This window comes from Hyperolius riggenbachi, chromosome 1 (genome assembly GCF_040937935.1).
Source record: "Hyperolius riggenbachi isolate aHypRig1 chromosome 1, aHypRig1.pri, whole genome shotgun sequence".
Classification (NCBI taxonomy): Eukaryota; Metazoa; Chordata; class Amphibia; order Anura; family Hyperoliidae; genus Hyperolius; species Hyperolius riggenbachi.
In genome coordinates this window covers 684,851,466-684,863,578 of record NC_090646.1, presented here as the reverse complement: position 1 = coordinate 684,863,578, position 12,113 = coordinate 684,851,466, and the positions used below count along the sequence as shown (strand labels likewise).

Below are 12,113 nucleotides of genomic sequence, written 5' to 3'. Positions count from 1 at the left end.
GACTGCCCGTCCAAAGACGGACGGTTGGCAACCCTGATTGGACCCAGTACAGACCCCTGTGGGACCCCACTGCTAACAGTCTCCCATTTTGAGTACGATCCATTGACCACAACTCTTTGTTTTCTGTCCATTAGCCAGTTCCCTATCCAAGCACACAGACTCTTCCCCAGTCCTTGCATCCTCAACTTTTGCACCAGACTTTTGTGGGGAACAGTGTCGAAGGCCTTTGCAAAGTCCAAGTATATCACATCTACAGCATTCCCAATATCCATATTAGCATTCACTACCTCATAAAAGCTGAGCATGTTACTCAAACAGGACCTGTCTTTAGTAAACCCATGCTGATGCTGAGAAATAAGATTACCGTATATACTCGCAAGCAAGCCAAATTTTTGACCCCCAAAAAGGGGGTCAAAAGTTGGGGGGTCAGCTTGCTTGCGAGTCACCTGTGGTCCGCGCCCCCCGCCCCGCGGTCGCCGCTATCACCTGAGCCGGCGCCGCATCTTCTATTATCCCCCTCTCCACTCGTAAAGTAATTCCCAGCAGCGCGCCCCACAGCGGCTGCTGTGATGACGAAGCAGGAAGCCGTAGAGAGAGAGCGGCTTCCTGTAGCTATGGGAACCGCTCTCTCTCTCTCTGGCTTCCTGCTCCATCATCACAGCAGCCGTAGTGGGGCGCGCTGCTGGGAATTACTTTACGAGCGGAGAGGGGAATAATAGAAGATGCGGCGCCGGCTCAGGTGATAGCGGCGGCCGTGCGCGGGGGGATGGTTAGGTGGGGGCGCTGTACTAGCTATACTGGGCACTATACTAGCTATACTGGGCACTATATGGGCACTATACTAGCTATATTGGGCACTATATGGGCACTATACTAGCTATACTGGGCACTATATGGGCACTATACTAGCTATATTGGGCACTATATGGGCACTATACTAGTTATACTGGGCACTATATGGGCACTATACTAGCTATTCTGGGCACTATACTAGCTATACTTGGCACTACCTACCCATACTGGGCATTATACTAGCTATACTGTGCACTGCCTACCTATACTGGGCACTATATGGGCACTATACTAGCTATACTGGGCAGTATACTAGCTATACTGGGGCACTACCTACCCATACTGGGCACTATACTAGCTATACTTGGCACTACCTACCTATACTGGGAACTATACTAGCTATACTGTGCACTGCCTGCCTATACTGGGCACTATACTAGCTATACAGGGCACTATACTAGCTATACTGGGGCACTACTTACCCATACTGGGCACTATACTAGCTATGCTGAGCACTATACTAGCTATACTGGGCACTATACTAGCTATACAGGGCACTATACTAGCTATACAGGGCACTATACTAGCTATACCGGGACACACTGGGGGGATCACGTGGCCAGCATTTCCTACCCCCAGCTTATATGAGGGTCAATCATTTTTTCCTATTTTTTCAGGTAAAAGTTGGGGGGTCGGCTTATATGCGGGTCGGCTTGCTTGCGAGTATATACAGTATTTTCTAGTATGAAGTCATGTATAGTATCTCTTAGTAACCCCTCAAATAGTTTGCATACAACTGATGTTAAGCTTACAGGTCTATAATTTCCTGGATCTGATTTTTTGCCCTTCATAAATAATGGGAAAATGTGGACTGTACGCCAATCCACTGGGACTCTGCCAGTTGCAAGAGAGTCACAAAAGATAAGATAAAGGGGTTTATCTATAACTGAACTTAATTCCCTTAGGACCCGAGGATGCATGCCATCCGGGCCAGGTGCCTTGTCTATTTTTAATTTATTTAGTCTTGCCTTCACTTCTTCCTGTGTTAAGTATTTAATATTACAGTTGGAAGATTGAGACTCTTCTGCATCTGTAATTTGCAACAGTGATGTTTCCCTTGTGAAGACAGAAGCAAAGAAAGAATTTAATTGAAATGAAGTTTATTGGATTTACAGAAAGTTCACAATAATTGTTTAAAATTAGGCAGGTGCATACATTTGGGCACTGTTGTCATTTTATTGATGCCAAAACCTTTAGAACTAATTATTAGAACTCAAATTGGCCTGGTAAGCTCAGTGACCCCTCACCTACATACACAGGTGAATCCAATTATGAGAAAGATTATTTAAGGGGGGGAATTGTAAGTTTCTCTCCTCTTAATTTTTTCCGAAGAGGAGCAACATGGGGGTCTCAAAACAATCTCAAATGACATGAAGACTGTATGGATTAATCTTGCAGATCGTGGTTGTGACTAGAACCTGACTGGCAGATCCACAATCTCTGCATGGCAATCCTTTGGGTTAAATAAAACCAGAAGATCACAATTGAAATACTGACGTCTGCACAACAGAGTAGAATAATAAATGTGTTTATTTACAAATATGCAGTAAGACAACGACACAAACCCTCCATACACATACAATCATACAATCAAACAAGGCGTGATGCACCACAAATACCAGAAATCCTAACTATCTATCTATCTATACAGAATATATACAGCAACACACAAAATATCAGAATATATACAACAGTGCATAATCCGAATCAGCATACATAAAGGGAAGTCATACAAGCAGGAGTCAAACCAGGAAATCAGCATCAGGCAATAACATCAGGCAGAGAGTGGTCAGGCTAGCAAGGATCGATACCGGGATTTCAGAGTATAAATGCAAGGCAAGGCAGGAAACACAGGACACAGGATCAATGGCCATGATCACAACTGCAGCGAGCAAACAGAATGACCTAACAATGTGCTGCTAGCAAGTCCGGCCTTAAATAGCAGCACATTGATCAGGTGGTCTATCAGGAAGTTCACATAGTTCCACCTGCTGGTGATCCGGGGAACTGCACAGTTCTCAGCAACAGGGGAGACACCTGCTGGTTGACAGTGGAAGTTCACAGCACAGTTCATTAGTAATGCCACCAGCAGGACAACAGAGGCACAGATCGTGACATTACCCCCCTCTTTAGGAGCGGACTCCGGACGCTCCACCTGATCTCCAGTATTACCCCCACCTGGGTCCCAATAGAGGAGCCAAGATTGGGTGGGCAGGTAGGGAGAAAATTCAAAAGACATTAAAAGATATGGGTGGTACACAAGTGTCTTTGGAGGCTGGGCCCAAAGATGCTGGAGAACCTGGACATTATGTGACCAGAAAGAGTCACACAGGATCATAGATTGGGAAGCAGACTGTAAATCCCCAGGTAAAACAGTGAACTTAAAGGCAAACTGGGGGCCTCCGGAAGAAACAGTAGACTGGACAGTAAACTGAGTGCCCTCAAGTAGTCCAGCAGACCAGGCACCATCAGGAACATCAGACTGAGCACCATTGGGAGCAGGAACATCAGCAGACTGGAGTCCATCAGAATCAGAAGGAGCAGGATCAGCAGACTTGGCACCTACAGGAACAGCAGCAGCAGACTGGATACCCTCAGGAGCGGCAGCAGACTGGATATCCTCAGGAGCAGTAACAGACTGGATACCCTCAGGAGCAGCAACTGGAACAGCGGACTTGGAAACAGCAACTGGAACAGCGGACTTGGAAGCAGCAACTGGAACAGCGGACTCGGAGGCAGCAACTGGAACAGCGGACTCGGAGGCAGCAACTGGAACAGCGGACTCGGAGACAGCAACTGGAACAGCGGACTCGGAGGCAGCAACTGGAACAGCAGACTCGGAGGCAGCAACTGGAACAGCAGACTCGGAGGCAGCAACTGGAATAGCAGACTCGGAGGCAGCAACTGGAACAGCAGACTCGGAGGCAGCAACTGGAACAGCAGACTCGGAGGCAGCAACTGGAATAGCAGACTCGGAGGCAGCAACTGGAACAGCAGACTCGGAGGCAGCAACTGGAACAGCAGACTCGGAGGCAGCAACTGGAATAGCAGACTCGGAGGCAGCAACTGGAATAGCAGACTCGGAGGCAGCAACTGGAACAGCAGACTCGGAGGCAGCAACTGGAACAGCAGACTCGGAGGCAGCAACTGGAATAGCAGACTCGGAGGCAGCAACTGGAACAGCAGACTCGGAGGCAGCAACTGGAACAGCAGACTCGGAAGCAGCAACTGGAACAGCAGACTCGGAGGCAATAGCTGAATCAGCAGTCTTTGAGGCAACAGCAGAAGCATCGGACTGGAGAGCAACCATAGGGATACCAGATTCAGGAGCAGCAACAATATCACCAACCTTGGAAGCAGCAGCAGAGTCACCACACTTGGAAGCAGCAGCAGAGTCACCAGACTTGGAAGCAACAGCAGAGTCACCAGACTTGGAAGCAACAGCAGAGTCACCAGACTTGGAAGCAACAGCAGAGTCACCAGACTTGGAAGCAGCAGCAGAGTCACCAGACTTGGAAGCAACGGCAGAGGTCTGTGACATCTGGGCAGCACACTGGAAAACTTCAGGTAGTGCTGCAGGCAGATTAGCAACAGACTGAATAGTTTCAGACAGGGTGGCATCAGATTGGATAATTTCAGACAGGATGGCAACAGGCTGAACAGGTCCAGACAGGGTGGCAACAGGCTGGATACTCTCAGACAGGAAGGCAACAGGCAGTTTAGTTTCAGACAGGGTGGCATCAGGCTGGATAGTTTCAGACAGGGTGGCAACAGGCTGGATAGTCTCAGACAGCTGGGCCATTGGCTGATACCCTGATACAGTCTGTGCGGGCTGGAACAGAGCCTGTGCGGGCTGGAACAGAGCCTGTGTGGGCTGGGAGCAAAGTTCTGCAGGCTGGGAGCAAAGCTCTGCAGGCTGGGAGCAAAGCTCTGCAGGCTGGGAGCAAAGCTCTGCAGGCTGGATGCAACGCTCTGCAGGCTGGATACAACGCTCTGCAGGCTGGATGCAACGCTCTACAGGCTGGGACATTGCAGGACTGGATTCTGCAGGATGAACATTCGGGAACTCTGCAGGCCTGGCAGGCTGACCCACTGTCAGCAAATCTAGTCCATGAAAAAGTCCAAAAAGAAAGGCGAGGGACTGCTCAGGACTGACTGGAGATTGCTGAGGACACAAATCAACTGGAGTCTGCATGGACATGGTTGAAGTCTGTATGGAGCTGCATGGAGTCTGCACGGACCTGCATGGAGTCTGCACCAACTTGGATGGAGGCTGCACCGACTTGGATGGAGGCTGCACCAACTTGGATGGAGGCTGCACCGACTTGGATGGAGGCTGCACCAACTTGGATGGAGCTGCACCGACTTGGATGGAGGCTGCACCGACTTGGATGGAGGCTGCACCGACTTGGATGGAGGTTGCACAGACATAGCTGCAGTCTGCACATGCTGAATGGAGCTGGTGGGAAATAATTTCTCTCTCTTTTTCTTTCTCTTTTTGGATGCAGAAATAGTTTTTGCCAAGAGCAAGGTGTGGGTCTGGCTGCAGTTTGCAATGGGGTTTTGACTGAAATTGGACATGCAGGTTGTGAACTCTGGACATGGTGATTATACTGAGAGTTAGCAGGTTTAACAGAGAGAAAAAGAGAGGGAGACTTAGAATATAGAAGATCTTGCTAAACTTCCAACAAAGCCGCAGCAGGTTCATACTCACATAGGTCATTGACCATCAGAGATTTCACTCCACACAATTCCTAATAAACTCCTCATCTTGTTGCGAATAGAATGATATAAACTCTTCCCTATCATCCTTCAAATAGCCATAATAAGCATTGATCTCTTCTGCAGTAAAATCGGAACTGACTCTATTGCTGCAATCTCTCCACTCATTTGATTCCTCAATAACATGCATGCCTGCATCTGCACTTGAATCAAATGACAAGATTTCCTTCCAAACTTGGATCAGAGCAGAGGCGGCTTCACGCTGACACAGTCTGTAATCACTCATCCTTTTCACAGCATGTACATATTTAGCCAGACATGAAGTTTCCATTTTAGAATAGTGGTTTAGAAAACTTTTCCTATCCTTCTTTAAATAATCAGATAGATAGTTAATATCTGCTGCACAAAAGACAGGCTCTAAACGAGATTGGTTCTGCACACACTGAGAATCAGCTTGGTTTTTAATTACACTAGGCTGGGCTGCATCAAGGACAGGATCAGAACTGAACGATTTAACAAAAAATGAACCAATTTGCAATTTATTGGAACTAGAGTTTTGTCTTTCAGAAGCTTATTAAGAAGCTGCAATAGATAATGCACATCTGCGGGTGCCAGAATCTTTTGCTGAACAAAACCCATCTATAACAAGGATTAGACGTCTCAATTCATCTATAGAAAAACTTGAAAATAGTTTTAAGCTGTAATCCCAATTGTCTTCTGCTACAAGACTATAGTAAAACACATCCTCAGAATTCATATTCCATTCATTGTACAGATAGATGAGTCTGCAGTATTTCTGTGATCAATATAGGAGTAGGCTAGGTCATTATGTAAGGATTGACCATGCAGATCGTGGTCGTGACTAGAACCAGACCGGCAGATCCACGATCTCTGCATGGCAATCCTTTGGGTTAAACAAAACCAGAAGATCACAATAGAAATACTGACGTCTGCACAACAGAGTAGAATAATAAATGTGTTTATTTACAAATATGCAGTATGACACATACAATCATACAATCAAACAAGGCGTGATGCACCACAAATACCAGAAATCCTAACTATCTATCTATCTATACAGAATATATACAGCAACACACAAAATATCAGAATATATACAACAGTGCATAATCCGAATCAGCATACATAAAGGGAAGTCATACAAGCAGGAGTCAAACCAGGAAATCAGCATCAGGCAATAACATCAGGCAGAGAGTGGTCAGGCTAGCAAGGATCGATACCGGGATTTCAGAGTATAAATGCAAGGCAAGGCAGGAAACACAGGACACAGGATCAATGGCCATGATCACAACTGCAGCGAGCAAACAGAATGACCTAGCAATGTGCTGCTAGCAAGTCCAGCCTTAAAGTGAACCTAAAGCCTACCAAAAAAAATGAGATTAACTCACCTGGGGCTTCCCTCAGCCCCCTGCAGCCGATCGGTGCCCTCGCAGCTCCGGTCCGATGCTTCTGGACCCGCCGGCGAGCACTTCCGGTTTGGCCGTCACCGGCCGACAGGCATGGGAACGCGAGTGATTGTTCGCGTTCCCAGCCTATATATCGCCCCCTATGCTGCTATTGCGACCTAAAACACACTGCCTTTATATATTTTATCGTATACTACCCCTCCTCATGTTTCCCCCCATTCCCTTTAGATCGTAAGCTTGCAAGGGCAGGGCTCTCTCCCCCTTTTGTGTCTTGGAAATCATTAAACATTTTATTCATCATGTTACTTTTATCACTGTCATTACCACTTCTGTATTTTGTACTCTGTATGCTGTATCATTTTTTTGTATTTTGTCACTAATTATGTATCTTGTATATTAGTGTACACCATTGCCTGTATTATTATGTACCCCATGTTTGTTCCTTACTTTGTACAGCGCCACGGAATATGTTGGCGTTTTATAAATCAATAATAATAATAATAATAACAAGGGGTGTTATGCATGGAGGAAAAGCAACACAGCATTCCAAGAAAAACACCTGCTACCTACAGTAAAATATAGTGGTGGTTCCATCATGTTGTGGGGCTGTGTGGCCAGTGCAGAGACTCGGGTTCTTGTCAAAATTGAGGGACTCATGGTTTCCACTCAGTATCAGCAGATTCTGGAGACCAATGTCCAGGAATCAGTGACAAAGCTGAAGCTGCGCCGGGGCTGGATCTTTCAACAAGACAAGGACCCTAAACACTGCTCAAAATCCACTAAGGCATTCATGCAGAGGAACAAGTACAAAGTTCTGGAATGGTCATCTCAATCCCCAGACCTGAATTTAATTGAAAATATGTGAAGTGAGTTAAAAAGAGCTGTCCATGCTCGGAAGCCATCAAACCTGAATGAATTAGAGATGTTTTGTAAAGAGGAATGGTCCAAAATATCTTTGACCAGAATCCAGACTCTCATTGGAACCTACAGGAAGCGTTTAGAGGCTGTAATTTCTGCAAAAGGAGGATCTACTAAATATTGATTTCATTTCTTTTTTGTGGTGCCCAAATGTATGCACCTGCCTAATTTTGTTTAAACAATTACAGTGGCTTGCAAAAGTATTTGGCCCCCTTGAAGTTTTCCACATTACTGCCACAAGCATGAATCAATTTTATTGGAATTCCACGTGAAAGACCAATACAAAGTGGTGTACACGGGCTTGATTCACAAAAGAGTGCTAACTGTTAGCACGGCTTTTTCGCGCGAATTTTCGCATTGCGCGCGATCACGAATTTTCGCGTGAGCCGATAACGGTTTTGCGCGCGAGCCGATAACGATTTTGCGCGCAAACGCAAATTTTCCCAGGAAACAGATAGCGTGTTCACGCGAAAATTCACAATCGTGCGCAATGCGAAAATTCGCGCGAAAACTGCTGTGCTAACAGTTAGCACTCTTTTGTAAATCAAGCCCCACACTGCGAAAATCATACATGATTCCAAACATTTTTTACAAATAAATAACTGCAAAGTGGTATGTGTGTAATTATTCAGCCCCCTTTGGTCTGAATGCAGTCAGTTGCCCATAGACATTGCCTGATGAGTGCTAATGACTAAATAGAGTGCACCTGTGTGTAATCTAATGTCAGTACAAATACAGTTGCTCTGTGACGACCTCAGAGGTTGTGTGTAACGATCGGTGTCAGCACACAGAGAGAATCTGATTATTGGTGATCTGCAGTATCCCCAAGAATACAGATATATACCTGATTATTGATGATCTGCAGAATCACCAATAATACAAGTATAATTAACCTCTGGACACCTATAAAGTGTAAGTGTTTTGGTGCAACAGTAATAACTTTGAGTGGGACCACCTGAGGAGCAGGTGGTCCTTGGCCGTATGAGAAATACCTCCCACAGGGAAGTGTGAAGACCTTCCACCAGCCTGAGACTTCCAAAGGGGTGGAGCCCCAGGCTGAGTAGCAGGAAGGCCCTTTGGCTAAGTGACACCTAGAAGGCGGTGTCACAAGCAGGACTGGAGACTAATCTCTCTATGGAGAGGGATAGCTCGCAAGGTCGGGCAGGCTAGGTTGGCAACACACGGGCAGATAAAGTACAGAGACAGAAGGCTGATTCGGTAACCAGGAGCAGGCAGGGTTGGTAACAGGTAATCAAATATGCGTAGGTACCGAATCAGAAAGCAGCAGGATAGTCAGGAAAGCAATAGGTCATAACAGATATCTAACAATGCCTAGTCTTGGGTGTGAGGTCCGTGGTCTCAACACCCTGGAACTAGTCTGAGGTATAACACAATGATAACACAGTGTCCCTAGACTTGGGTGTGAGGTCCGTGGTCTCAACACCCTGGAACTAGTCTGACGTATAATACAATGGTAACACAATATCCTTAGTCTTGGGTGTGAGGTCCGTGGTCTCAACACCCTGGAACTAGTCTGAAGTATAATACAATAGTAACACAGTAGTAATCTGGCTCAGTGTGAATTCCCAGGTCCTCCTGGTTCTAAGACACTGTGGGATCTGACTATGGTCTGAGTGCTTTCACGTAAGTGTTTGCAATGGCAGACAACCTGAGACTGACCAGCAATAACTATATATAGAGCGGCGCTCTCCGGCGCCACCCATCGCTGATCAACCAATAAGCACTCGCTCTGAGATCAGCTGACCAACCTGGTCAGCTGATCCCTCCTCGTCTGCCATAAAGGTTTGGCCTCTCAGCGCGCGCGCATTCCTCAACCTGTGTGCACTAACAGACCCAGCCACACCAGACGCACGCTGCCGCGTGCAAACCGCCGAGCCAGACGCGGAACCAGCCGCCTCCCCGCCAGTCCGCACGGTGGCTTTTACGCAATCTATTACATTGTGTAAGAGAATATTGGGAGCACCAACACCATGAAGTCCAAAGAACACACCAGACAGGTCAGGGATAAAGTTATTGAGAAATTTAAAGCAGGCTTAGGCTACAAAAAGATTTCCAAAGCCTTGAACATCCCACGGAGCACTGTTCAAACGATCATTCAGAAATGGAAGGAGTATGGGACAACTGTAAACCTACCAAGACAAGGCCGTCCACCTAAACTCACAGGCCGATCAGAAATACAGTCCAGAGTTGATAGGAAGATGGATGGAGCCAAATACAGGGCAATCTTTGAAGAAAACCACTTGGAGTCTGCAAAAGACTTGAGACTGGGGCGGAGGTTCACCTTCCAGCAGGACAATGACCCTAAACATAAAGCAAGGGCAACAATGGAATGGCTTAAAACAAAAAAATCCATGTGTTAGAATGGCCCAGTCAAAGTCCAGATCTAAATCCAATCGAAAATCTGTGGCAAGATCTGAAAACTGCTGTTCACAAACACTGTCCATCTAATCTGACTGAGCTGGAGCTGTTTTGCAAAGAAGAATGGGCAAGGGTTTAAGTTTCTAGATGTGCAAAGCTGGTAGAGACATACCCTGGCAGCTGTAATTGCAGCAACAGGTGGTCTACAAAGTATTGACTCAGGTGGGCTGAATAATTACGCACACCCCACTTTGCAGTTATTTATTTGTAAAAAATGTTTGGAATCATGTATGATTTTCGTTCCACTTCTCACGTGTACACCACTTTGTGTTGGTCTTTCACATGGAATTCCAATAAAATGGATTCATGTTTGTGGCAGTAATGTGACAAAATGTGGAAAACTTCAAGGGGGCCGAATACTTTTGAAAGCCACTATATATATATATATATATATATATATATATATATATATATATATATATATACATACATACATACATACATACATACATACATACATACATACATACATACATACATACATACATATATATATATATATATATATATATATATATATATATATATATATATATATATATATATACATATATATATGTATATATATTTATTCATTTAAGGATAAATTATACAAATTGTATACAGTTTTTATACAGATTTCTGGTAACATTCTTCTCTTCTCCTATAGATTGCAGGGTAATAATCTGTCCTCCAGTTGCTGCCCCCACCTGGCATCCGGGATAAGAAATAACCAGAATCTGAGGATGCTGCATCTGACTGGTAACAAGCTAGGGGGTCCAGAATTCAGTGACCTGATGGAGGCTCTGCCAACAAGCCAGATAGAGGAATTACAGTGAGTATAACAGCCCTGATTGCAGCAGAGATCAGCAGAATTATTCCTTTATTTCATCACCAGTTTCCATTCTCATAATCCCCAATAGTGACACCCATTGCAGTGACTGGGGGAGGGATTATGGGGGGATTGTGGCTGGTTTGGGGGTAACTCCATACTGCAGCCCCCAGTACACCTGGCTCTGTGTATATGTGACACCCATTGCAGTGACTGGGGGAGGGATTATGGGGGGATTGTGGCTGGTTTGGGGGTACATCCATACTGCAGCCCCCAGTACACCTGGCACTGTGTATATGTGACACCCATTGCAGTGACTGGGGGAGGGATTATGGGGGGATTGTGGCTGGTTTGGGGGTACATCCATACTGCAGCCCCCAGTACACCTGGCTCTGTGTATATGTGACACCCATTGCAGTGACTGGGGGAGGGATTATGGGGGGATTGTGGCTGGTTTGGGGGTACACCCATACTGCAGCCCCCAGTACGCCTGGCTCTGTGTATATGTGACACCCATTGCAGTGACTGGGGGGGATTATGGGGGTGTGGCTGGTTTGGGGGTACATCCATACTGCAGCCCCCAGTACACCTGGCTCTGTGTATATGTGACACCCATTGCAGTGACTGGGGGGGATTATGGGGGTGTGGCTGGTTTGGGGGTACATCCATACTGCAGCCCCCAGTACACCTGGCTCTGTGTATATGTGACACCCATTGCAGTGACTGGGGGAGGGATTATGGGAGATTGTGGCTGGTTTGGGAGTACATCCATACTGCACCCCCCAGTACACCTGGCTCTGTGTATATGTGACACCCATTGCAGTAACTGGGGGAGGGATTATGGGGGATTGTGGCTGGTTTGGGGGTACATCCATACTGCAGCCCCCAGTACACCCGGCTCTGTGTATATGTGACACCCATTGCAGTGACTGGGGGAGGGATTA

The 12,113-nt window shown here is 46.2% G+C and overlaps 1 protein-coding gene across 5 annotated transcripts in view; it reads left to right on the top strand.

The window, feature by feature from the left end:
- LOC137532579 (NACHT, LRR and PYD domains-containing protein 3-like) overlaps nucleotides 1–12,113 on the top strand; it is a 1,034,343-nt gene that overhangs the window by 667,971 nt on the left and 354,259 nt on the right. For all 5 annotated transcript variants that reach the window (XM_068253266.1, XM_068253275.1, XM_068253249.1 and 2 more), the window contains one exon: nucleotides 11,008–11,172. In XM_068253266.1, the coding sequence (XP_068109367.1) occupies nucleotides 11,008–11,172 (165 nt within the window). The remainder of the gene's footprint in view (nucleotides 1–11,007; nucleotides 11,173–12,113) is intronic.